At 48.9% G+C, this 26,519-nt stretch overlaps 6 protein-coding genes across 6 annotated transcripts; 4 read left to right on the top strand and 2 right to left on the bottom strand.

Annotated features, from left to right (window-relative positions):
- Positions 1–644: 644 nt before the first annotated feature.
- On the top strand, positions 645–2,984 carry N7520_001313 (DUF3405 domain-containing protein; the record flags this gene model as incomplete). The annotated part of the gene is made up of 4 exons (XM_057135248.1): positions 645–1,000; positions 1,031–1,921; positions 1,982–2,828; positions 2,880–2,984. The coding sequence occupies 4 exons, from the start codon at positions 645–647 to the stop codon at positions 2,982–2,984; spliced, it is 2,199 nt and encodes a 732-aa protein (XP_057001184.1).
- A 596-nt stretch (positions 2,985–3,580) lies between these two features.
- On the bottom strand, positions 3,581–13,177 carry N7520_001312 (membrane morphogenesis protein VPS13; the record flags this gene model as incomplete). Its single annotated transcript, XM_057135247.1, has 3 exons — positions 3,581–3,621; positions 3,684–5,724; positions 5,777–13,177. 3 exons carry the CDS (start codon positions 13,175–13,177, stop codon positions 3,581–3,583), a joined length of 9,483 nt encoding a protein of 3,160 aa, XP_057001183.1.
- Positions 13,178–14,964: 1,787 nt separating this feature from the next.
- N7520_001311 (DUF3429 domain-containing protein) lies at positions 14,965–16,099 on the top strand (the record flags this gene model as incomplete). Its single annotated transcript, XM_057135246.1, has 4 exons — positions 14,965–15,180; positions 15,250–15,294; positions 15,379–15,603; positions 15,677–16,099. 4 exons carry the CDS (start codon positions 14,965–14,967, stop codon positions 16,097–16,099), a joined length of 909 nt encoding a protein of 302 aa, XP_057001182.1.
- A 2,394-nt stretch (positions 16,100–18,493) lies between these two features.
- N7520_001310 (glycerol kinase) lies at positions 18,494–20,392 on the top strand (the record flags this gene model as incomplete). The annotated part of the gene is made up of 4 exons (XM_057135245.1): positions 18,494–18,777; positions 18,844–19,838; positions 19,891–20,057; positions 20,126–20,392. 4 exons carry the CDS (start codon positions 18,494–18,496, stop codon positions 20,390–20,392), a joined length of 1,713 nt encoding a protein of 570 aa, XP_057001181.1.
- Positions 20,393–21,733: 1,341 nt separating this feature from the next.
- N7520_001309 (i-AAA protease YME1) lies at positions 21,734–24,361 on the bottom strand (the record flags this gene model as incomplete). Its single annotated transcript, XM_057135244.1, has 4 exons — positions 21,734–22,129; positions 22,192–23,903; positions 23,950–24,259; positions 24,332–24,361. The coding sequence occupies 4 exons, from the start codon at positions 24,359–24,361 to the stop codon at positions 21,734–21,736; spliced, it is 2,448 nt and encodes an 815-aa protein (XP_057001180.1).
- A 1,120-nt stretch (positions 24,362–25,481) lies between these two features.
- N7520_001308 (uncharacterized protein) lies at positions 25,482–26,519 on the top strand (the record flags this gene model as incomplete). The annotated part of the gene is made up of 1 exon (XM_057135243.1): positions 25,482–26,519. One exon carries the CDS (start codon positions 25,482–25,484, stop codon positions 26,517–26,519), a length of 1,038 nt encoding a protein of 345 aa, XP_057001179.1.

Raw genomic sequence — 26,519 nt, 5'->3', positions numbered from 1 at the left:
TTTGCCGCATCAAAATGTTGACCGGTGTTGCTTCAATACTCTATTCGATTGTTTGAGTGTTGGGGTTGACAAATGTAACTAGTAGACATGGGGCCATATGTATTGATGCTTCAAATGTTTTCTTCAACGTAATGTTCATGGTCGTTTTCAAGGTAAGTTTAGTTCTGCTTGAAGGCCATCATTGTGTTTCCAGGTGCATAGCTGACTTAGTAGAGTTACATTTGGTGTATTGGTATACTCAAACTTTGTAAAGCCGCAAGAATTGATAGACTCGCTGAATTCTGAGTCTAGTCTTCGTAAACTATATGGTATTGATCTTCTAATTGATCCAAAACCACGTCTTGTCCCCGAGATGACTGTGATATGTTTCACAGTAGAAATTTGTATGACACAACAAACCTTCAGTGAATCAGCTAATTCATATTAAATCATGGTAAAACATTACAGTCATACACAAAGTGAGACCTTCCTGAGTAGTTGTTGGTTAGCAATACATTATGATGATATGACAGTTCAATTTGAACACACGTCCCTGCCTTAATTTAAACATTCAATGTACCTTCCACTCTCATTCCTTGAGGAACTTACTTTCTAATGTTCTCAATTTTCTTCATCACATCATCAAAACCGTCAGCTCCAGGACAATGTCCTTGCATGATCGTGTTTATCGTTCTTTAGGTGAAGAATCATGGCCGACGTTCTTGAAGATGCCCAGCCAGGGTCCAATTGCATTTAAGACCCGAAACCAACGTCTTGTACGAAAGAGGAAGTGGGTACATTGGATTGGTTGGCTGGTCTTGGTGGTTACAGTTATTGAGACTTACTCACATCTCGCTGCCTGCCCCAAAATATCCCTTTTACGATGGTTTGGTTCTTCGAACAGTTCTTCTGTTCTTCGACCAGGCCAATACAAGGAATCTGGAGGCTATCGATACCTTCCAACCAGTCCAGATGGAGAAGGGAGAGGTGTAGACGAGATGGGCAGCGTTCATGACTTGAGGTTCGTCACATTCTGATTTGTGCTTCAAAGTGGAATCTTCTCATGGCTCACACAGATCTACGATGGTTACAGAAACGAGCAATTCTACCTCGGTGGAACTTTGACTCTAACTAGTTCGGCGTCTCTGCTTCCCGACGCTCCCCACCCCGTCCCCTCGATCTATGACCCCTACCCTCCATACAACAGCAGGAAGTGGCGAAACACTCATCATGGCCACTTCCGAGCTTGCTTGGGGCCGCGTGGTCGTGACCTTGATCGTACTCGACTGGAGGATATGATCATGGTGTACAAAGGAAACCAAGCCGAATTTCCGCAATCCAGCTTTGGCTCGCACGAGGCAATGGATCTGGACGGAGATGTCTGCACGGACCGATACTCTCGTTTTGGTGCCTATGGCTATGATGAAGAGAATAATGATGAGATTCCCGGTTTCTCTAGGCCGCCTCCAGTGAATTGGTTCGAGTTGGACTGGTACAATCTGCAAACTCTTTGCTTTAAAAGAAATGCAGATCGGTACTTGCATGATTGCTCGACGAACGATACAAGCCAACGGCCTCTCTCTTTTGAGTTGAGGGAGCCCCCAAAGAAGGTCGGTGATGTGGAGATGATCGCTGACTCCTCGAGAACGAAACGGCATCAACCTCGGTCTGCTGTTCTCATCCGAGCATGGGACAATATGGTCTGGACGACCAATCACCGCGAATACCTTCGTGCATTGATCATGGAGCTTTCTTTGCACTCTGGTGGCGAGTATGAAGTATTTCTATTGGTTCATGTCAAGGACGACGATCTCCCGATATTCTCGGACCGAAAAACAATAGAAGATCTGCGTAGATCTATCCCAGTGGAGTTCCGGAATATGGCTTTGTTCTTCAACAATAAGTTGTTGGAGGCGTGGTACCCCAAGATTAATGAGCATAGGTAAGATATCTCTCTCTCTTTCGTTCAACTGATCTTTTACCACGGCTGATTTTCTCTCAGTCCAAAGTTACAGCATCATCAAGCATTGCAGATATTCTCACAGCTGTACCCCAACTTTGAGTACTACTGGCAACTCGAGATGGACGGCCGCCACACGGGACATATTTACCAATTCCTCGAGAAATCGGCTGCATTCGCAAGGCAGCAGCCTCGTAAGTTCTTATGGGAAAGAAACGCCTACTTCTATACTCCCGGCGCTCACGGCCCCTGGAAGAACTTCACCCAAATGGTCGATGCAAGCCTCTCCGTTAGGCCGGAAGCCACAGTCTGGGGCCCCATATACGGTACAGGAATTCGACCTCTCGGCCCCGAACCACCAGTGGAGAGTCCGTTGAATGACACCTACTCCTGGGGCGTCGGTGAAGAAGCCGATCATATCACCTTCCTCCCTATCTTCAACCCAAAAGACACACGATGGACCTTCCCTGATAAAATATGGAACTTCAAATATGGCCTCGAGACGCCCCGCCGAGCAGCAGTCATCACCATGGGCCGGTACTCCCGCCGTCTCCTTGACATGATTCACCATGCACAAGCTACACGTGGCCTGGGTCTTGCGTCAGAAATGACAGGCGCGTCATGGGCACTCTTCCACGGCCTCAAGGCCGTGCATGTTCCACACCCGATCTATGCAGATGGCCAGTGGACGCCACATGAGCTAGCAAGAATCTATAATCGGGGACCACCGGAGAATATGAATGGAGGACCAGACAGTATTTGGAACTGGGATCATCTATATGACCACATCATGTATCGGCTTTCGTACATGTTTACGACGCATACGGGAGAGGACTTGTACAGGCGATGGCTTGGGTACCGGACTGCAGAGAATGAAGGTGGGAAAAAGGTATGTTTATAAGTTGCACTTGCGGGTGATGATCACTAATCTTTATTGTAGTCGATCGAAGCTCGCTATGGCCGACCTTGTTTCCCATCAATGTTCTTACACACCGTCAAGAACACTGACCGAATAATTGGATCAGACCAAGCTGTTCCCACTTAAATCAAGAACACCTTCCTTCACTTTTCATCATACTAATCAATCAAGACCTTTCAACTCGCATATTTCTTATGGATTGACCTATTCAATTTATGTCACATTGCTGTATATTAGGCCGGCTTAAACCAAATCCAACTTTAATACCAGAAGCCAAACAGACGGCCTCAACTAAGACCTTTATCAGAGTAACACTTACATGTTCCAATAGAATAAATCGCCTTTTCAAGGTAGATGAGATTTAACACCTAGGTAGCGCGTCCCACGTCGTACACGACTCTGTGTCGTTTTTGTACGAAGGGCTAGGCACGAGTATTCTTGGAATGTTATCAGGTTTTGCAGGAAGGATTTACGGATTACAATTCTCTTTAAGCCCTTGATCAGCTGTGCTTAATGAAGTCTATTACTAGTGAAATAAAGAAAGCGAATGCGTAAAAATATGTACTTGAAACCGAAACGAGGAAAAATCAATCAATCGTTCCAATGAAAAGAGAAACCAAAAATGGCAAGCCAGCACTTGAGGGCATTTTGAAGCCACTTTTGTTCCTCCCGTAAATGCAGTGCATGTTTCATCCATCATTACAAAAGGTCACGAGGGACGTTTATCCTCGGACATTATACTTCTCATTGAAGGCGTTAACCGCTGGAAAATTGGGTTAGCGTCATTCTTAGACTTGAAGAGGGCTCAACGAATCTTTGACTTACCAATGGCAATTTGCTTGTACAGCCAGTTCCGAGAACTCTCATCCTGAACAGGGATGAAGGGCCCATTGGCACCTCCCTTAAGCGTGATACTCATACCAGTCCGCTCCTTTGAGATGGTTTGGATGTCTGTGAGACGAATGTCCCACTCAGTGTAGAGTTTCTTCGTGCGAACGAGCATAATACGGGAGTAAGTCAACATAACCAGCATATCTCGGCCAGGAAGTTCCAAGTGTGCGATATAATCCTCGTTGAAGTATTTGCCGTCACTGGCGGTTTTGAGCCAGAACTGACCAAGGGCTTCCCGCTGAGTGTATGGCCGGACAATGCCGTCTGTACCAATGAATCGTGTGAGTCGAACACGGTCAAGACCATCGGCGTCGAAGACAGTAGTGGTATTCCGGACGCCCTCGGCGAGATTGGAAGCAAGATCGAAGACTCCGATAGCAGGTTTGGTGGCAAGGCCCAGAACGCCCTTTCCAACTCCCTTGAAGAATCCTGCCACTCCGTCCTTCTCGGCACCTTGCAATGGGTGGCGGGCTAGGCCGCCAATTCCACTAGCCAAACTTTCCGCAAATGCATTTCCTCCGGCTGTGATTCCGTAAAGGGCGTGCTTTGGTCGGTTACGGGACTTGGCCATACGGCGCGTATCTTGGAACTCCTTATCGAGGGTGGCGGCAGCAAGACCCTTGGATAAACTTCCAGTGAATTTGGCCATACTGTCTGAGAAACCGAAAACTGATTTCTTCACAAAACTGGCAGCACCCTTCGCGATTCCAACTCCCAGTTCTTGGGGATTTTCGGTCATGACCATACCCTGGTACGGCTCATAGAAGATATCTGCCACGCCCGAGCTGACAGTATTGAACAAGCCAACGGGATTGCCCAGGAAATCGGCAGATCCGAGAATAATATGCACTTGGCGTACGAACTCCTGAGTGTAGTGTGCGCGGACATTGTTGACAAGTCTTCCAAAAGAGACACGGGCATTCTCCAACATTAAGGCGTTCAACCGGATAGGTGCGTCATTGACATTACCCATTGACATGGTCATAACGTTGACAATGAACATCAGAGGGTTAGAAGGTTGCATGGCGCCATCCTCCGCATTGACACGCTCTGTCCGCATGAAGGAAATATCCAATTGCATGGGTTGCAAATGAAGAAGCTCGAAGTACACATCCTGGCCTGCTTCATTCTGTTGCGGCTCTGGTATAAACAGGTCTGCATCACATAGCTTGCCTTCTTGCTCCTCAGTCCAGGACGCCCCGGGAATCTTGGCAAAGTCTAGCATAGCAAAGACAAAGTCCTCATCCAATTCAAGTGTCATTTGCTGTAGTAGAAGTGTGGCATACTTCACGTAAAGAACACCATAAGAGTCATCCTTGACTCTTGTCACCATCGCATGGAAGATCGGATGAGCCTCCATCTCTTTCCCAGTTTTAGGGACCACACTGGGGTAAAGAAGAATCGGGAAAATTCCACCATACAATTGGTTATCGATCTGAATCCACTTGATGGTGGTGTTCAAGGTCTGGTATAGTGCCGACTCCCGAAACTTGACTTCGATCTCACGGAAGGTGAGGTAGAGAAGTTCCTTCAAGTTCTGGTTGATGAGAGAAATTCCGATGCCACCTAGGCGGAGCTGGGCCTTAAAGTTCACGTCCGAGTTCATCTCCTTTACTTCAAATCCAGCACTCATATTGGCCTGCGAGGTCTGGCCCTTCTGTTGTTTGTAAATGCTCTTGGAAGGCTTGAAGTTCGAAAGGACAAGAGTTTGAGTTGGTCCATCAGCTACAATATTGATGTCGACGATTCTCTGGTACTCGCCAGGATTGGATGACGGGATGCGCATCGGGATCAAGTTACCGATCTCAGCAAGCTTGATATGTCGCTCCTTACCCTGACAAGACAAGACAAGAGATTTGTTCTTGGTTGCTGGATAATCCCACGCGTAAGGCATGATGCTTCGTGGCGGAAGACGGTAGCGGATAGGCCGCCATCCACTTGAGTCGTATTCCTCATCATCATCCACGTTCGGGTTCTAAAAGCCACATTAGTATCAAGAAACAATGGGGCTGGGTATGCAAACTTACAGCCTGGTGGAAAATAAACCCAATGTCACTTTCATTTCGCATCGAGAATGGCCAGTTACGAGTCTCGAAGCTAAGGTGCAGGAAAATAGTTGCCCCTTCGAGGATGACATCGACCTTGATCAAACTCTGGCGCTGATTTGCCGATTTGGCCAACTTGACGTGAACGGTTCCGACGTCTGCAATGTTGAACGGAGAAGACCATTGGTTGTTCACGCCGGGGAAGCACAGACAGAGCTGCTTTTCTTGGACCTGGCGGAGGAAGTGGAGTGGAACCAATTCTCCACTCTTGAGCTCGAGGACATTAGACGAACCAGGTTCACGCACCATTATGTCTTCAGTGAGTTTGCTCTTCAGAATGAATCTGGGGGCAATAGTAACCACCTTGGTCATCTTGTATTTGCCTTCGCCCTCGATCACAGAAACTCCAGAATGGAATTCAGATCTACCTTCTCGGTCAGGGAAAATGACCTCGAATGTGCTGCCAAGAGCCTCGAAACTCTGCGGCTTGCTCCACGTAGACTCGCCGACCTTCAGGATAGATCGGTTTTTCTGGTCGTCGGATCCGTAAGAATACATATAAGGCAGCGCCCGGCCACCACCTCTCGGGTCAACTCTGAGACCTTGACCGGCAGCATTGCGTGCAGATTGGAGGAAGCCTTTGCTTTGAATGTCCATAGGAAGACCAGTCTTGTTCAAAAGAAGGTATGGGCTGTAAACCGAGACCTTGAACGCACCACCACTGTTGGGGATGTTGAAGTAATGGAGCTTTAATTTCAATTGAAGACCATTTTCGTCCTTCAAAGACAGGCTGTGCTCTCTGCGATAATCCTGAGAATTTCCGTTGACTATGGCAAACTCGCTCTGTCGGAAAACCGTATCTTCAAGGTCAATGCTAAGCAGGAGAAGATGAGATAACTCCACCACATGAACCGGGCTGACACCGCCCTTTCTCAAAAAGTTCGTCCAGTCCTTCTTTGTATTCTTATCGTAGATGCGGTACTTAAAGTCGTAAGGCAGCAGGTTCTGGATCTCCACTGGTGCGAAAATTCGGATCCTCATGTAAGGATAAGAGCTTGTAAGCGAATCTTTGCTGTCAAAGGTTGCATTGACTTGGAAATAGAAGGGAGGTGCTTGGCCTCCATTTTCACTAACGCATTGCATGGTGCGTGTCGGGCGGCGGATGAGATCTTTCCAGAACAGCCGTTCGGTAGACCAGTCATAGCCAAAGCCCTGGTCCGGACGAACGACAATCGGATGAAGATATGCTGAGCCGACCGGTGCTGGTCGCGCATCGCCAGGCAAAATCTTCTCGATCTTGAGAAGGTGGCCATCGTCGGGACTGAAAACTCCCAGTTCCACAGGAATTTGAGTGTTGTTCTCCACGAGGAGAGGCGAACGGAAAGTGATGTATTTGACGTTATCAGCGCCGAGTTTGACCTCTACGAGAAGTCGGTGGAGAACATTGTCTCGCTTCGGCTTCAGGCTGTACAAAACCTCTCCTTCTCGCACAACGGGAATGCGATTGATGCTGTCAAACCCACTTCCCTCCAATTTAATGCCAACGATTCCGCCCTGGCCGTCGGGTGAAAGAGTCTCACGAATGGCCGTGGATTCTTCAAATCGCCAAGGATATTCCTCTCCGTCGGTCAATTTCGCAGCCGGGCCATCTTCTCCGGAGCTGACATCGGCCCACACATGCAAATCGAAGCCGGTATAGTTGCGGATTCTGTAAGGGGCATCCGCACCTCTGGGCTTGGAAAGGACATCTTCGTCTGTGGAGAGGAACTGGAAAGACTTTGAGGCAAGTGCAATCGTAGCCGACGTCAGCGTGAGTTCCATGTTCTTGTGAGAGTAAGCGTCAATCGAAAAGACATCTGGGTTCGTTTCCTTCGCCATGTGGAATCCAAGCTGCCAAGGCTCGATCAACGGCTCCCATGCCGACTTGGAAAAGTTGAAGACGTTGACGAAGGTATCAAAGTTCGTATCGACACTCAGGGTAGACGACCAGTCGCGCACATCAACGTTGAATTTCTTAACACTCCAATCTAGCAAAGGCAAGTCATGCAAGTCACCGATTAAGATGACGCGGACACCATCAATTTTGGCTGATAGCTCCTCGCGCTTGAGGACAGCCGAGCTTTCAATTTCTGCAGTCTTGTCGAGTGTCTCAGTTCCGTGACTGGCCCGTCGACGGCTCCTGTGGGCCAAAGTTGTAGATACTTTACTGCTAGAGCGGGCTCTCGTGCTCTTCGTATCAGTAATCTTCTTTGGCTCACCCGCCTCGAGCTGCTGTGCATTCTGAGCTCGCATCTCAGCCGCTTTATTAACAATCTGGATTGCCATCAGAATGTCACGGAGAGACAAACGGAGAACCAAAGGTTCACAGTGAACTTCAATGGAAGTAAGTGGAGATCCACGGTCTTGAGGTCGGCTATCAATAGACAATTCAACCGTGAAATCGTCAAGAATCCGCAGTCGACTGGTTTCGAATTTGTCCATACGACACAAGAACATGCCGAGCTTTTGAACTTGCAATGTCGATACGTTTTGACGAGAGATAAGAACTTCTTTAGTCCCGATGACAATAGCTTCGGAATGAGGGATGGCAGGGTTGGCCACCATGATAACCTGGGCATCGACTAAATTGACACGGAACGAAACAGTTGTAGATCCAGCGCTAGTTTCCTCAGCGGAAACTCCGGTGGATTCCTTATCCGAGGTTGCAGCATCAGATCCCAACTCTGAGTCTTCAGGTGAGTCACCTTCCTCTTCAATGGCCTCCACAGGACTGTCAGAAGCAAATGCCGAATTGCTAAATGACTGCAAAGCAGATAGATAGTCCAAAGCAAACATGATACGTGGACTGTCTATAGTCAACATCGCGATAAGATGCTTATCTGGTCCAGGCGACATAGACACGCTGGCCATGAATTGCTGCTGGACATCATTGTTGATCAAGGACATGATGTTTCTGAACTTGTTCGAGTCCTGTCGACGGCTATCACGGATGGAAAACGAGTGGATGAGAAGCTCCGACTCCAACGAACCATCGGTCAACATGCGCAGCTTGACTCTGGTGTCGTTGAGAGAGAATTTCGATAAGCTTGAGTCCTCCAGAAGGCCAGCAGGTTGGTTGTCGTTGGCTAGGATAAGCTCCAGCCCAACACTATCCACTTTGAAAATCATATCAAGTCGAACCCATGTCTCTTTGCTCGTTGTATCATCAGCAGCCACTGCTTTCTGCTCCTCTGCTTGGGCAGCTTTGGATGTGGTTGTGGGCTCGGTAACCGATGAAGGAAGAGATTCCAAAGCTTCAAGCTCTTGTTGTTCAGAATCCGTTGCAAAGGCACCTGGAATGGATTTTGAAAGAGCCAGCAAAAACTTGAGCTGACTCTGGGAAATTCTAAGATTGATAGGAGACAGAGAACCTTCGACCTCCATGTCTGGGCGTGCGTTATTGGCCTGGTGCTCCAGATAGCAGATGCTGAAGTCAAGGTTTACTTTCTGGATCATCTCAAGCTCTTCTTCGGTGCCGTCTTCGAAGTGGAACTTGGAGGTCAAGCGAATGTTGCGCACACCAGTAGATATCACATTAACAGCCGGGCTATCTTTGCCCTCATCCATAGGAACGAATTCGTTCTTGACATAGATCTCACCAAGATGTGCAGTGACCGTATCTCTGGGTCTATCATCCGCCATTACTCTGGGGAACACCAAGATGGGAGTTTTGACCACAATATCAAGCCGCATTCGCGAAGCGTTCTCCTGTAACTGATTTGCTTGGTTCGCGGCAGCTTGGCGAGCTGCATTGAAAATTGCCTGCATCTTGCCAAACTTAACTAGGAAGTTGATGATCTTTCGGTATGGTTCTTCCAGGAAATTGATCTTGATTGAACCGGAACGCAAGTAGACCTCCGAGTCGTAACCAGGGTAAGTCTCGCTCTCCGGGTCAAATGTCTCATACTTGAAATCGGCGAAATTATCTCCTTCAATTGTGAGGAGACGCCTAACATCTGACTCCTCGGATGCACCCAAGTTGACATCGTCAACCAAAGTCAAGCTGCCAATTCGAGACTGAATAATCATAGAGGAGCCAACAAGGAATATTCCAACATCAGCAGTGTTGAGACTCAAAGTTGCCAATCGAATGCCGTCGTTGTTGAGGATGAGAGCTATACTCTTGAGATTGGATTTGATGCGAAGCTTGCCAGCTTGCTGGGGCGCTTGAGTAACATCGGCTGTCTCATGTATGGCCAGATTGTCTGTTTGAGAATTTTGGTCGACTGGCTGCTGTGGGCTTGTGAAAGTAAGAAGGATGAAATCCAACAATGTGAGTAATGTCTTCCTTGTCACCACTAGATTGATGGTCGACACCGAGATGTCGAGATTCATCGCAACACCCTCATAAGTGGATTCAAACTCTGGAGACTCGGGCTTCACCCTTACCATTTTCAAATGGAAAAGATCTTTGTCTTCATCTGCGTTGAAGCCCTTCGAGGATATGATTCTCTTGAACTCAGGAAGTGGGTTATCCTCGATGTAATCATCCACGCTCAGAGACTTAAGAACGACCTCAGCGACCATGTCGTAAGGGCGCATATAGAAGTCGAGCTCAAAGCCCTCGGCGACCAGTTCAACTAGCAGTTGATCCTTCAGGGGGTCTTGGGAATCAGAGCGGAAGAGAGATCCACGTAAGCGACCAACGTTAAATTTAAATTCAAAGTCTCGGCGGTGGATATTGTTTATCGAGTCGATGCTTTTCCTCGCGTGGTCTTTCTCCGACTCGGCTTCATCATCATCCACAACGGGAAGATCTATCAGGGCCGGAGGCTGGAAAGAGGCAGATCGAGCTCTGGTTGCAATGGCTTTTTCTTCAATGGCTTTCGCTGCGGCCGGATCAGAATCAGGCTTGCCGTTGTCAAATTGAGGAATTGCAATGTCAATCAACTTCATCAATCCCTTGTATTTGGTGTCTGACATGGACGCATGCAATTCGGGCAGATTTCCTGATATACGTGTCCGAGTAAGTTGCGTCACCTTCGGAACGATGCACATTTCCAGAACGAAATCCACATTGATCCGATCAATGATATGGAAGTTCTTGGACTCGACATCAGAAGTGAGTTGAGCTTTGGTTGCTTCCACTCCAGGACCAATCAGAAGTTGAGTAGAGTCCAACTTGATCAGGAAACGATCATATAGCAAGTGCTCTAGCTGTTTGTAATCTTCCTCTTCGTACTGGCGTTTTTGCTTGGACTGCAGATCTCTCATCGCCTGTCTGTCAACCAACTCACTGTTCACACTAGCATGACCAGCATCAAGAATCAGACAAAGGGAGCTCTCTTGTGTGATACTCTCAGGTACGATAATCAAAGGTGCGTGCACATCAAATTGGGCGTCAACCTTCTTATGCTCTTGCAAAGCAAACTCCAAGCCTGCTCGAGTTTGCTGCCGCAAGCCTTCGACAGTCGCTCCCGCAGTGTCCAAAAGTGCACCAATCGACTCCATGTGTCGCTCAGGGGGTTGGAAGAATTTAACAATTTCAACCAAGAATCTGGGATTGTATATGACTTCAATACTCTTCAGCTTGACCTTGACAGCCGAGTCCGCGTCGCTTTCTAGTGGATTCTTCTCCAGTTGCAGATGGAACAGGCTGTCTTCGTCCACAGCATCATCTGCACTAGCCTCTGAAGCGAGGTCATCGTCCTCTGAGCTAGGCAGTTCTTTTGTGGGCTCAGGAAGGGAGTCTTTGACCTTGACAATTTGGGGGTAAAGGGTACCCGGGGTGGTACCATCATACATTTTCAAGCCACCGAGATCAAGATCCAGAAGATATGAATCAGGGCGTTGGAGAGCCTTCGCACGGAAGTTGTCGAACACTAGCTTCATGACTTCGTTCGCCGCGCCATGAGGATCCTGTTTGAGGGTAAAGCTACCGGCTCGCAGGCTCCAATTGACCTGAAGCTTGACCCATTCACGGGGTACGTCAACGCTCTCTGCGAGTGCCTTCTTTTCATCCCAGTCAATGGCACTATATAGCTCTTGCCGTTGCTCATCGGTCATAGCTGGTTCTTCTGATTCTTCCTTCTTGGCGCCCCAGAACCATTCGCCCCATGACTGATGTTGAGCAGGCTTTTTGACCCCAACATTCTCCTTGCGCAGTTGATTCCGAGCGAGTGATCGCCAGAATCTGATATCTTCGTAGCTGAGTTTCCTTTCCAAAGCATCTAGCTCTGCAGTCTCTTCGGGCGAAAATGCTTCTTCCCGCTTTCTTTTCTTGAAGAGCTTGATGTATGCAATGCGATCATCTCGGCGCTCCCTGATGTAGTCCCAGGTCCATCGTCGATTGCGGTCGTGGATCTTGCTGAGTACTGCCTGTCCAGCGAACCTCATCCAGGCCTTAGGATCCTCCTTGACGGAGCATTTAGGCTGGAATCGCTTGTGTTCCTGGTGACGGATAAAGTAATGGAAGAGATCCACCAACATCAGGGCATCACGGTACTGGTTATCATCCAAAACAAAACCAAGTTCGTCGAAGAGCAAACGCGCTTTCATAGCAGGACGGTCATATTTGCCTGATTTGTCCATCTCAAGGCCTGCTCGCCCACTGACAGGTCGAAGCATGAACTGATTACCTTCACCATTGTCAATGGTGTCACGCATCTTGTCCATTAGGTCGGCATGGTCAATTCCCTGGGCCTCTGCGCCGATATCAGAGCCGCGGCCAGTTCCTAGAAGCGTCGCATCTGTATTCCAGTATACGGACAGGGCACCGAGGACCGCAAGCTTGTGTGTAGTATCGGAGGTGGATTGGATAAAAGTCGGGTTCCAGTCTGCGTCGGTGCTCACGGCACTGAGTTCTTTAAGCGTTAATCCTACGGCGAACGGATGGCCTGGAGAGGAGATAGAATCTTCGTATCGGATGTGCACATTCTTAATCGAGACTTGCAGGTTGTCCACCACAGCTGTTACCATGCTTTGAGTGAAACTCTGGTTTCGGCGCTGTTCCTCCTGGCTCATGCCTTCTGCGTTACGCTCGCGGAGAATCTCAGCGCTTTCAATCCGTTCCATCTTCAAGGTATGCGCCCGTTTATCTTCCTCCGTCGCATCGTAGTCCGCATCCTCCTGGGGCGCCGCCAGTAGAAAGACATCTTCGATATCGACCTTGACCGGTTTGCCCCTAAGATTTGACCAGGGAATGGATAGTGTGAGTTGTCCCAAGTGGCCTTCGACAACGTTCAAAGGTAGATGGAGCTGGTCGAGTGCTTCGCGGCGCAGCTCGAGATTGCGTAGTTTGACATCGCCGGACCAGATTCCAATGTTGAGCTGCGTCGCATCGAAGTTCTTGACGTAGATGCCGAGGAAGCGGTTGAGCAAGTTGGCAACCAGACCCTCCAACATAGTTGCGAGTTATGGTCGCTAAGCAAGCCCGGGTATGGTTGGGGCTATATGGCCGCTCGGTCGCTGGCACAAGGTGGGTCGTGTGTTCAATGACAGTCGACCTAGATCTAAAAAGCAGTGTCAGTGCTGGTTCTCGGGGTTGCGAACATGTGGGTGTACATCGTCTCTCACCGGCTCAGAAAAAGCCAACTTCATAGATGCCCATGAGATGCAGGCCATCTAAGGGTAAGTCGGCAGCACGCGATACCGAGGTGGAACAGCCAGAGCTCCGAGTGGGTGCTAGGGTAATCACGGTAGCGGGGATGGGTTAGGGGAAGAAAAGGAGGGGATAAGTAAGGTGAGATAGAAGCGACCGACGGTATCGCAACTGATCAGGAGAGTTGGGTATCCAAAGCCAAGCCAATTGCCCAGATTGCGTGGATCCAACAGGTCTTCTAATAATGTAAATGGCGACGGTAAGAAAGGGCCTGGTAAAACGCGGTACAATTCGCAGCTTCTCCGCCCAGGAATTTGTTCCATTGCCAAGTTCCCCCCATACTTGGACCATCATATCTATGTCATAATGAAAAGATAAAAATCATAATCAATATGTTAATGTATCTATCTATATACGTTTAAGCAATTATCTGAACTTTATCAAGTGACTATTATTCTGCCTTATCTAAATGGATGTAATATATTTCTTGTATTGTACTGGAGAGTACACATGTTTACCTCAGGCAGAATGACATCAGTCCCGTGCTGCAACCACTTGGCACCTTTTCAAGGAAGCCAAGGTTACGCCATTTACTGTAGAGAGGCTTCCCGCGCGAAACGCACGAGAGCCTATGACTCCTATATTCTCTACCATCTCATTTCCCTACCCAGTCTCCCACACATGGGCAGTCTCCTACCCTATCTACTGCCTTCACTCCTCCCGTATTGCTCCTAAACTTGTAGATAACGAATTTAACGGTAAGGAAAGGTGAAAGAAAAGTGGACTAAGAAAAATCGGGTACAGCAAAAGGTCTACGGTGTGCATAAGTAATAGATATAGATAGGTTAACTGATATGTTTTCGCATATCGACCTGGCAGCCCTGGAGGAGGTTGAAACTGTCTTGGGTTTTTTGTGTTGATGAAGGGCAAAAGGTAGAATCTCGGATGGGATAATTGCTGCCATTGTTTGGTTTGATGCATTGAGTTCAATGATAGTGAAATTGGATTTTATCAGACCTCCAAGTGTGGCTCTTGGCCCCCATCTCTGAGAACCCCGCGTAGAAAATTTGCAAGTCTAGCAGTATCTTTATAGTGACTCATTTGAAGCTGTATTTAGATAAAAGATAATGCAAAGGGCTAAACAGGGCACAGGTTTGACCATGCACTGTGAACAGAAGTAATTACTAATTTCTAATATTGCTATCATGGGAGACCTCATAAATTTATAAACAATATAAAGTCACATGACCCCACGCATCCCCGGGTTTTCCTGTATCTCTGCCTCAGGCATAGATGTTAGCTTCTGCGGTTTAGGTCCCTATGGTCTCCCGGATGAATACACCTCACCACTCGGTCACTTCATTTCTGGATATTCTTATTTGCTCCCAATCCGGAAATCCACGGCCTCTCCGACCTTGCTTTTGAGTTCCTCTCCGGGTGATAACCCTCATCTTTACTCCCCACTCTCCTCTCCAGCTACTTTAAAGGCCAATTGGGTATGTTATCCTGACGCTGTCACCCTACCCGAGGCTTTTCCTTCCCGCGCAAACTGCTAACCCGACTGCACACGAAAAGCTGTATATCCCCCGCCATGCTCTTCCGCAACGTCGCTGCCCGCTCTACGCTCCGGGCCATCTCGAGCCCCAATGCTTCGGTCGCTCGCTCAGCTCTGGGCAACAACATCTTCAAGGCTCAGCTGACCTCCTCCGCCCGCGCCATCCGCCAGACCACCAAGCCCAGCTTCGCTCTGGCTGCTCACAAGCCCGTTACCTCTGCCCTGGTCCGCTACGCCTCCTCCTCCTCTAAGGTATGATGAGTGATTAGGCTTTACGTGATATGCGGGGTACGCAATGGCTAATTGTTTTTTTTTTCTTAGGATGGCGACGACATCGACATGTTGGCGGGCATGAAGTCCGAGGCTGTACGTATTTGGTCCCAATCAATTGACTATCGTCATAGATACATATCTTTGGAAGCGAGACTAATCGGCCATTTTGATCTGTAGAAAGTCATCAAGGACACCTTCAGCTTGGCTGATGTCCCCAAGGAGGCTCTCTACCTGGGTATGGCTGGTGTGATTCCCTACCTGGCCACCTCTCTGCAGACCGTTGCTCTCTCTTCCGAGATCAACCGTGCTGCTGTTGATGGTGAGGGTCTGGTTTTCTCCGGCCAGAGCGCTGAGCTGATGCTCCACATGCTGGAGCCCGTCCAGGTCGCCTACGGTGCCGTTGTAAGTAGACTCAGTCTCGGGCTCGATATACTATCAAAACACGGGCTCCCGCTAATCACTCACCGACATCTAGATCCTCTCCTTCCTGGGTGCCATTCACTGGGGTCTTGAGTGGGCTAACTACGGCGGCAAGTTTGGCTACAAGCGCTACGCTGCCGGTGTCATCGCCCCCGCTGTGGCCTGGCCCACTCTGCTGCTCCCCTTCGAGTACGCTCTGATCAGCCAGTTCCTTGCCTTCACCTTCCTGTACTACAATGATGCCCGTGCCGCTGCCACCGGCCGTGCTCCTCACTGGTACGGCATGTACCGCTTCGTGCTGACCTTCGTCGTCGGTGCCAGCATTGTTGCCACTCTGATTGGCCGTGAGCAGATCGCTGAGACCCTGACCTCTGAGCACACCATCACCGACAAGATCAACGCCCTGATGTTCTTGCAGAAGAAGGAGAAGGAGGAGGCTGAGGCCCGCCGCAAGGCTGCCATCGAGGAGGAGGAGTAAATTTGTTGACTTTTGGAAGCCAACAGACTCACCTTGTAACTTTTCTTTGTTTTGTCAGCGGGGGAAACGGGGAAGTAGTCTTCCCCCCGCGTTTCACTCTTGATGTTTGCATTCCCCGTGATTTCCTGTAGAATATACGCAGAACGCACTAGGGCCGAAAGCTTTATCGGATTTCTTTTGTTTCAACGAACCCAATTCACAAAAGGAAGATCCATCAAAGGGAGAGAACCTTGAAATTATATTTCTTAGACCCGCGCTAGCAGCCGCATAAATGCTCATGTGAACGGCGAAGCGACTCCAGTCCAGACAGTTCACCCACGTGGGGCTAAACCGAATCCAGGGATCAGCGTCTGGGCGTGATTATTGAATATTTGAATTAAGTACTATCTAGGTCGAGGCTTCTCGCCGCGCCATTCGCACGCCTAGAACAATTATATAATGTTTCTAGTATAACTCCTATACCATTTACCTAGTCTCTTATCATAAATAAAACAGTAGTAAAATCAGGTAGAGGTATATTTGGAAGTGTCCAAAGATTCCACAGTCAATCCAACATTAGTAATAGAGGGGTTGACTTAAAAATTAAAGCAAGAATTAAGCCCCGAGGGTCAGCTGGAAGGGCGATCAGGGCCGTTCGGCGACATAGAAAACCGGGTTGCCGCGTCCGGGCTCAATGATTGGGCTAGGCCGAGGTTCCCTGAAAGCAGGTGGCCCGGATCTGTACCTGTAGGTAGGCTGCAAATCTGGCCATCTTGTATCTTTCATTCTGCAGTGCTTTGGCAACCCTGCTTAGATAGTACCGTGCGCATTGTACATCTGGGCATGCATTGATTGAACCATTCCCAAGTCACAAGACAATATCTAGACTAGGTATCAATATCACCAACTAGCAGGTTTATATCTATAATTACTTCATAATATATAGGGGCTTGATTGCTATACTAATTCGTCCAAGCGTTTAAAGGTCAATCCAACCATGGTTGGGTGGACCTCCACAAGAATAGGAAGGTATGGCGAGCCGAGCTGCATCGTGGCTGGAATACAACCCCGGTTGCGATAGAAAAGATGCGGGAACGCCAGATTCCCGTAGGATCGTCTTGACCAAAAATAAAATCAATTTAGTGATTTAGTGATTTTTTGTGGCTCGCGTGATCTGCTAACTTGTGCACGTCCCCGTCCCTGGCAGGACACGGGCGTGATCCTCGTCCGCCATGCCCTTAGTTCTTCCATAGTGATCACTAACTTAAGTGCTAAAAGTTTCGCTTTTTTTTCTCGGTTCTTCCCCTCTACAGTACCCCCGCGTTCTGCCGAGCTCTCATAGGCTGGCATCTCAGCCAACAATCGGACAATTCTAACCCTGTTCTCCCGGGCCCTAAAACCCGTTCTTTTCATGGATCTGAAGACGTCATCACCGTTGGTGGTGGGGAAATGTTTTTTTCCTTTAGGGTTTTGGGGTTGCCCTGATGGAAGGAATGTAAAAGTGAAGTCTTGGCTTTTCCCATACCTGATGTGATCTTCCTATCGAGGACAGGGAAAGATATTGGAGTAAGAAAGTGGACACCGGTTCATCCAGGGGTACGGCAGGGGAGAATGGCTGATTGTTCTTGGCTGCGACTAGTGGATTCTCCAGGAATGTGGTGTTCCCATCTATGATAATCTTCCGGCATTAATCCATGAATAGGAGGGCCAGGAAACGGGGCACAGCATGTAAATTGTTAAGCCACAAGGAAAGAACTATGGCAGTGGATAGTAAAAAAAAGGGGGGTCTAGAACCCGCAGAGCGAAAAAAAGAAAAAAATGGAGTGTCATGTGGCCGATCTACGGGGCTCAATTGATCAGGGTAAATTCAGATTCAATCTTGAGTATGTTAATTCTTAATTATAGAAGCCATAAAGATAAAAGATGAGGGAAAGGAAGTTCTTTCTATACTGTATATGTAGTATATAAGGGGGGTTTGGTCTAGTATATAGATCCAAAACTCCGCTATATGACTCCATCTATAACATCTATAATGTACATAGCCCCAGAGTGGGGGAGGTGACGAGGTCTTCTGATCAAGAAAAAAAAAAAATCCCAAAAAACTCCGTGAACCGGATTTGGAGAAGCATAGTAAGTGTCCACACCCCTCCTTTCCCCCACTCCCTTCCCTGGTCCCACTTGCCTGGATAAAAAGACTTGCCAGTCGCTTTTCATATTCAAAAGTTCCCTTTTCTTTGCCCCCTCGTACGTCAAGGCTCCACTTTTTACTAGGAGCTTCCCTACTTGACCCCGACTTGTCCACAATTGCCACTGTAGAATTCTCTTAGGCGTAACTTGGTTTCTCCCTCCACATTCACTTTTTCTGCCATTTCCTCTATACTTTCCGCCACACATATCCCCAATACCCATACCAAGATGCGGAACCCATTTGATCTCGATAACGACAGCATCGACGGTGATTCAGAACCCGCCCATGATGATGACTTTGACCTCCCAGTGAGACCTCACCAAACAGATGATGGTGACCGGGCACTCTTGCAAGATGAAGAGGTGGACCGACATGGGGAGGACCTAAAGGAGCGTTTTATCGGCACTATCGACCAGGGTACCACCAGCACCCGTTTCATTATCTTTGATTGCACAGGTGTTCCCATCGCCAAATACCAAACGGAGTTCCGTCAACTCCACGAACATCCAGGGTAGGTTTTGGTGTTCTTGACTTCCCCCACCTCGGCAAATCCCCATTAACGTATTTGCCCCTCCAGATGGCACGAACAAGACCCCTACGAATTGGTTGAGTCGGTTTTTATTTGTATCGAAGAGGCAATGAAGTCATTCCTTGCCTTGGGTCACTCCAGATCGGATATCGAAGCGGTAGGAATCACCAGTCAACGAGAAACCGCCCTAGTGTGGGACTGGGAGACCGGCGAGCCCTTGCACAATGCTATTACTTGGACCGATACCCGCACCATGAATTTGGTCAGAGAGCTCAAGGCGAAGCCCGGTGCCGATGAACTGGTGAACATTTGCGGTCTACCCCTCTCCACATACCCCTCATCGGTCACCTTGCGATGGATGCTCGACAACCTACCCGACGTCCGCTCCGCTTACGACGAGGGCCGTGCTGCCTTCGGTACCGTCGACAGCTGGCTTATCTACAACCTTAACGGAGGTCCCCAAAACAAGCGTCTGGTCACTGATGTCACCAATGCTTCGCGTACCATGTTCATGAACCTCGAGACCCTCCAATACGACGATCGGCTTTTGAACTTTTTCGATATCGATCCCAAGAAGATCCGCCTCCCGGAAATTTTCCCATCGGCCGACCGTGAGGGCTTCGGAGAGATCTGCGAGGGTCCTCTCGAAGGTGTCCCGATCACCAGTTGTCTGGGCGACCAAGCCGCCGCGTTGGTCGGTCATTGTGCCTTCACCCCCGGTTCTGCCAAGAATACCTACGGTACCGGATGCTTCCTACTATATAATGTGGGCGAAAAGCCCGTTATATCGAAACATGGTCTACTTGGCACGGTCGGTTTCCAATTGGGCCGGGATCGCAAGGCTGTCTATGCATTGGAAGGTAGTGTCGCGGTAGCTGGCAGCGGTGTGTCATTCCTCATGAATAATATGGGCTTCTTCCGCGACTCTCGCAAGGTCAGTGATCTTGCTGCAACCGTCCCGGATAGCGGAGGTTGCGTGTTCGTCACTGCCTTCAGTGGTCTCTTTGCACCTTACTGGATTGATGACGCCAAGGGAACTATTTGTATGTGCTTCCAGTCCGAACGACTTGAGGCTCCACTAACGATGGTCAACAGGGGGTATCACACACCACACACAGCGAGGACACATTGCTCGCGCAACTATGGAGGCTGCATGCTTCCAAACAAAGGCCATTCTGGACGCCATGGAGATGGACAGTGGCAAGAAGCTGACCGAATTGGCTGTGGATGGTGGTATGAGTAATTCCGACATTTGCATGCAGGTAAGAATTCTTTCCCATGTCCCGAAATACTTCAGATATCTCAGATACTAAACTTTCTCTTTCCCTAGACTCAAGCCGATATCATCCAAATCCCTGTTGAGCGACCCGCAATGCACGAAACCACCGCCCTCGGTGCAGCCATCGCTGCCGCCTTCGCCATCGATGTATGGAAGGACTTTTCCGACCTCAAACACATGAACCGCGCCAACCGCGCCACCTTCGAACCCCAAATTACCCCCAAGGCCAGTGCCAAAATGTACAAACAGTGGTCCAAGGCCGTGGAAATGTCCCGAGGCTGGATGGCAGGCAAGGAGGAGTCTGACGACGACGAATAAACTGCCATTCTTCACCATTTTTACGATTCTTTCATTTCTGAGGCTTGACTGCGAGTCGGTCCGCCTCATTTTTTTCATCGGGACCCGGCCGGGAATATTCTCTTCATACGGGGTCATGCAGCACACCACTATACCCATTCATGCACGCTGGGGAGAAAGAGGGAGAGACGGCCACACAATACCATCACTATCACCAACCCTCTGCCCTTGTCTCCCTCCGATTCCCGGAGCGTCCTCTTTCCAGGGCGCACTGGAATACATACGGACATTCCATTATAAATTTAGAGGTTCCTGCTCAAGTTAGATAGCCCTGTTCTAATAGGTGTGCCCGCACGCCATGCCGCCTTCATGACCTTGACGATGGTTGTGTTTCTTTTATCTTTTTCTTTCCGGTTCGCATTTTCTTCATATTTCCCGGCTACATTACGGGCAGAGCTGGCTTCCATTTCTATCTGCTTACCTTGGCGGTTGAGCGTCGAGTCGATCAGAGTCGACTGTTGCGATTTTGTATATACCAGGAATTATCCGAAACCAATATAAAAACAAAAAATTAAAAATTCCAAACATCTCACTGGTCAACTCCAGCTCCCAATTAGGTTAGAATTAGATATGTTATGGTTGATGCCTGATGACATACTAGTATACACTGCAATACCTGAATGCCTTGGCACCCCGCTATATCCAAGGAAAGCCCAAGACCAAGCAAGACCCTAACATCACAATGATACGGTTCCCATAAATCTACACACTGGACCCACTCGTTCCCCATTTCGTGGATGATAACGTCAACAACGCAAGACGAACCAGGCACGGTTGGGGAATCACGTTCCTGATAATGATATGACGTCAGGGGGTCCGAGTTTGGTCTATGTGGAGATAGCGGTCCGAGCCCAAGGTAATCAAGATTTGAACGAGGCGCATCTACAATGCCCATTGGGATTTCTTTTTCAACTACATTATCATGAATTGGTTTAGCTTAGCTTTTTACTGAATCGATCGAGGTCTAGAGCCTAGTGGGCTTCAAGTTGTGCAGAAAACAACAGTTCGAAATTGCGTTTCGCTTCGCAATTTGTTTTGAGACATTGGAAGATACAAAAAGACATAAGACGTTCGAAAGGTTATATACAAGTACAGAAGCGGTCCAATACAGATTGTCTGAAGGTGACAAAGCCAGAGAAGGGTGTTTGAAGAGGTAAAGGAAATGGTATTTTCAGTACAAACGCCCGAACATTCCGGGAATGCACGATTGGGAAGATAGAGCTTAACAATGAAATATGAAATACATGATGAAAGACAAGGGGAACAAGGAGATGTGGGATCGATGAAATCAAGTCATATCGTTCACTCCGTCGCGGTGGGAGGACCACCGGCCGCAGTTGAAGGGTTCAGACTGGCCGTCTGTAAAGCATCCGGCAGCTTGATTGGTGCACTGGGCATGATACTCAGCTTATCAAGCTTCTCTCCTCGGAGTACTTTCTCCATTTCTTCCTTGGTGAGCGTCTCGTACTCGATTAGAGCCCTGGTCAGCAATTCGAGTTCCTTCCGCTTATCGGTGAGGATCTTTTCGGCACGGGCTCGGGCTTCTTCGACGAGGCGGCGCACTTCGCTTTCGATCTCTTGCTTTGTCTCGGATGAGAGGCTGTCGTAGTTCGTTGACAGATCAACATTGCCCAGTTTCTTGGAGTATCCAAATCGGGTAATCAGTGTAAATGCTGTTTCGGTTGCTTGTTGGATGTCCTGAGGAAGCGTTAGTGAAACGTAGGGAATTTTGTGCAGTGAAATGGTGAATAAAAACTTACGGCAGAGATACCACTGGTAACGTTATCCGCGCCGAAGATCAACTCTTCAGCAGCCTTACCACCCATGGCAACGGCAATGTCAGACAAATACTCGGTATAATTTCGCGAGACGGTATCCATCTCTGGCAGGAAATGAGTGATACCCAAGGCCATGCCGCGAGGAACAATCGTAATTTTGTAGAGCGGGGTAGCAGAGGACGAGAAGTAGGCAACTAGAGCGTGACCAGCCTCGTGGTAGGCTGTGAGAAGCTTGTCCTTGTCTTGGATGATACGGCTCCGGGCCTCAGCACCCATCATGATTTTGTCCTTGGCCCAGTCAAAGTCCAAAGGACCGACCTTGGTCTTACGGTCACGGCTGGCATGGATGGCAGCCTGGTTGACCAGGTTCTCAAGGTCAGCACCAGAGAAACCAGGAGTACCACGGGCAATCACAGCAGTATCGACATCGGTGCTGATCTGAACGCCCTTCATGTGGTGTCGCAAGATATCCATACGTCCACGAACATCGGGCAGACCAACCACCACCTTGCGGTCGAAACGACCAGGGCGAGTCAGCGCCTTGTCCAGCAGCTGAGGGTAGTTGGTAGCACCGATGATGATAACACCACTTGTCTGGGAGAAACCATCGAGTTCGGTAAGCAATTGGTTCAGGGTTTGCTTGACATAGGCAGCATCGCGTTCGTTTCTCTTGGCACCAATCGCGTCCAGCTCGTCAATGAAGATGATTGCCGGAGATTTACCACGGGCTTGGTTGAAGAGATCACGGACACGCTTGGCACCAACACCCACATAGACCTCGTCAAACTCGGAGCCGGACATGTAGAAGAACGGGACACCAGCTTCACCAGCTACCGCACGGGCGAGCAGAGTTTTACCGGTACCAGGAGGACCAACCAGAAGAACACCCTTGGGAAGCTTACCACCCAGAGAGGAGAACCGATCAGGATTAAGCAGGAACTCCACAAGCTCCTGGAGCTCATCCTTGGCTTCGTCACAACCATGGACATCGCTGAACCGAACGGTCTGCTGCGAAGGTTGCGCTTCATTGTTCTGCGAGCCCCGGATGTTTTTCAATACACCGGTGGTTTCGATCAAGATGGTGATCAGGACCAGAGAGACATAGGTGAAGAATCCGAAGAACAAGAAAAACTTGACCCAGCGAAACACTGCGCTGCCCATGGACTCGTCAACCACAACGTAGAGAGGGGCTTCCTTAGCACCGGTGCCTCTGTTTGCAATGCCGATCTGACCGCCACCGCTCCGCGCAGCGACTGCTTGACCAACGGCCTGAAGCTGCTCGGAAGAGAGGTTTTGGTTCTGTCCAGCAAGAGCCGGGTCACCACTGACCCGCTCAAGTGCCTTGTTGTATATCGCATCGGTTGTCGCGTTACTCGCAAATTGAGCAGTCCGATACCGCTCCACGACAATCGCCGACATGTTCGCACGTAAGAGGGCCTGGTAGAATGCATTCTGGGCGTTTGCGCTGTTCGGGTTGTTGTTGGCAGTTTTCTCCTTCTGGGCGAGGATAGTCTGCGAAGAGCCTCCGAACAAGAATCGTTGCTGTTGAAGAGTAGAAAGTCCATTGATCTTAGGAGCCCGGCGAAGGGTGTGAAGGCGGAAGGGTGTCAAGGTTGAAAAGGATCGAGCTGAGGGGGAAGCAAGACCACGGGCCGGGGTAGTTGAGTTCCAGAGGGGATTGCCTATTCGGCCATCTATCAGTACAGATTTAGAAATGAATTGATGAAGATAGTCACATACCTCCACTGAAGAGCGGAAGCAATCCGCGCCGGGAGGGCTGATTGATCATGTCCGTCTTCAGTTCGCTCAAGGACACGGAGTTTAAGAACTCCGGCAATGAAAGACGTTCATGTGTCTTCTCGATCGAATTAGTACCAAATAAAAGCCTTCGTTTTTGATGAATTCCTACCACCAAACTCTGTTCCTGAGAAGGGGTTCTTTGAATGGTCTCGTGGGCGCCGGCTGCCGGAGTTCGTCCTACCTGCTTCCAAGGAACAGCTAGCACGTTATGCATAGATGGCCAAAGGTCGGTCGTCACAGCCGCGATATTCTACATCAAGCATCAATGACGGTCAGCAATATCCTTGGATGAAGTCATTCGCAAGAAGTAAGTGGTCCTCACCGGCCGCGGGATAGTGACTTGAAAGGCCATGGTTGTCCGATTTAAAGCGGCACTCGGCCGCGAGGGAAAGAGATAGTCCTCCTTGAATGTTTAGTTATGTAGCCAGGTAAATATCTTCAATGGCTAATAGCAGCAACTGCCATCGTTGATAGATAGAAGTTAATGGTCACGGTGACGTGGGTTTGGACTCCGCTGAGATGCGGCGAAAGTCGGTTGCCACTTGGGCTCGGGAAGTTTCCCGTATAATCACGTGTGTATGAATAAGCAACACCGACTTCGAATGTGCAAATACCGGTAAAGCATTGATATTCTGCCGACTGGAAATGAGTTGCACGAATAACACTGGTTTTGTGAGAACATTTGAGCTAGAACAGGTTGAATTGAATGCTTAATTCTTTGGTCCGGCTCAATGTGGCTACCTATCATAGGTTAAATGCTGGCTAGATTTTTATAATCAATTTGACATTCCAAGGTTGTAGGTAGTAGCTACTACATATTGAAGAGGGGAACGCTCGATGGCAGGGCTTACAGCTCAACTTTGATTATAGCATATTTGACAAAGAACTGATACTACCCAGTGGCTTAAATATACCCGAGAAATAATCACGGGGAATCAAGGCTGCTTTAAAAATCTCCACAGTGCATCCTTTGGTCTCTGGTACATAATAATATGATAATATTGTCATTTATGAGCCTCAACTGCCAGCAATTTTGGTTATACATACTAAAATGAGATCCAATTGGCCTAGGTGAAATGCTATTGAATGTCTCGAAGAGAGATTTTGCAGCTTCAAATATGTTCCTCTAATTTAAAATCTTGAATTATCACCGCTGCCCAAATGATGATATAATCCAAGGCTTCGACTTCGCATCCCATGGTTCGGAGTCCGAACCGGACCGGACTCGGATTGTGAAACTCCCTATAACTCCCACCACACTGGAAAAAAAAGTTATGTTACCTAGGGGTCAAACCAATTTCCACTGAAAGCTCCCCCAAATTTCTTCTTCTAACCTTGAAAGAGCATCTGTGAGAACTCCCAGGGATAACAGCAATTAGAACGCATGGGAATTACTGGAATCTGCTGCATCAGTGAAGTTGAGCCTCAAGCCTGGGAAGGAATGACGGGAGGCCGAAGCTCCCCTGATCAATATGGCCCCCAGATTTATTTTCCTAGTGGGCGCCCCGCTACCTAGCAGTTTGGACTGGGATCATGATGAGCTTTTCGACGCTCCTGTTCCCCCATTCCATGATACAGAAACCTCCAGCACCGAACACCAGCCATATCTGGGCCAGGACTCTATAAAATGGAGGGTTCTTCGGCCTCTGTCACCAGACATTGTGGAAGATCACCAATCCTTCTATTGGGGACCCAAGGACCCTAGCTTCCTTATATCTCATCAGCTCATCAATACTGACAGCACATCAAGTGATGAGGATGATACCAGGCTGTCTCAGTTCTATGATCACTCATTCGCCATTCATGAAACCTCAGAGATATCTGCGTCATCAGAGTTACAAGAAGACCTGACACAGGAGTTGGACAGCATCGCCGCTGATTCACCAAACAAAGAGTTATGTCAATTACTGCCCTTTCGAATCAATGGTCCTTTAAGGGATTTGAAGGATATCCCCACGGCGAGACATCTGCAGTCTATTGTCCCACAGACAATGTCAGTCAATTTAGTGGTCGGGGTCATTGCAGTCCACCCACCCCACCGTGTGGTAACACGGCAATGGAAAAAAGAACTCGATATCATTGAACTCGTGGTGGGTGATGAGACAAGGGCCGGGTTTGGTGTCAACTTTTGGCTTCCAGCTTCAGCACCAGATCAGACGACAGCCAAGGCCGAAGAAACCGGGCTTGGCAGAGTCCTTAGAACACTTCGGCCTCAGGACATTGTTCTTCTGCGAACCGTCGGGCTTGGCTCATTCCGGGACCAGGTCTATGGACAGAGTCTTCGTGGCGGAATGACCCAAGTTGACCTTTTGCACCGACCATCGACGAATGCGGGTGAGCTTGACAAGGTTCTGCCAGCCAGTGTCGAGGGCGATCTGCCGCAGAAGGTTCGCAGGGTACGGGAATGGATCCTCCGATTTGTGGGGACGGATGGAGTAGGCGGTATTAGCCCAGGAATGCCCGAAACAAAGACAGAACGTGGCCATCGGCTGCCCCCGGACACGCAGTAG

Source organism: Penicillium odoratum (genome assembly GCF_028828045.1).
Source record: "Penicillium odoratum strain IBT 22623 chromosome Unknown utg000001l_segment0_segment0, whole genome shotgun sequence".
In the NCBI taxonomy this organism is placed as follows: Eukaryota; Fungi; Ascomycota; class Eurotiomycetes; order Eurotiales; family Aspergillaceae; genus Penicillium; species Penicillium odoratum.
Note: the sequence above shows the minus strand (reverse complement) of the source record. Positions and strands in the feature narration are given on the sequence as shown.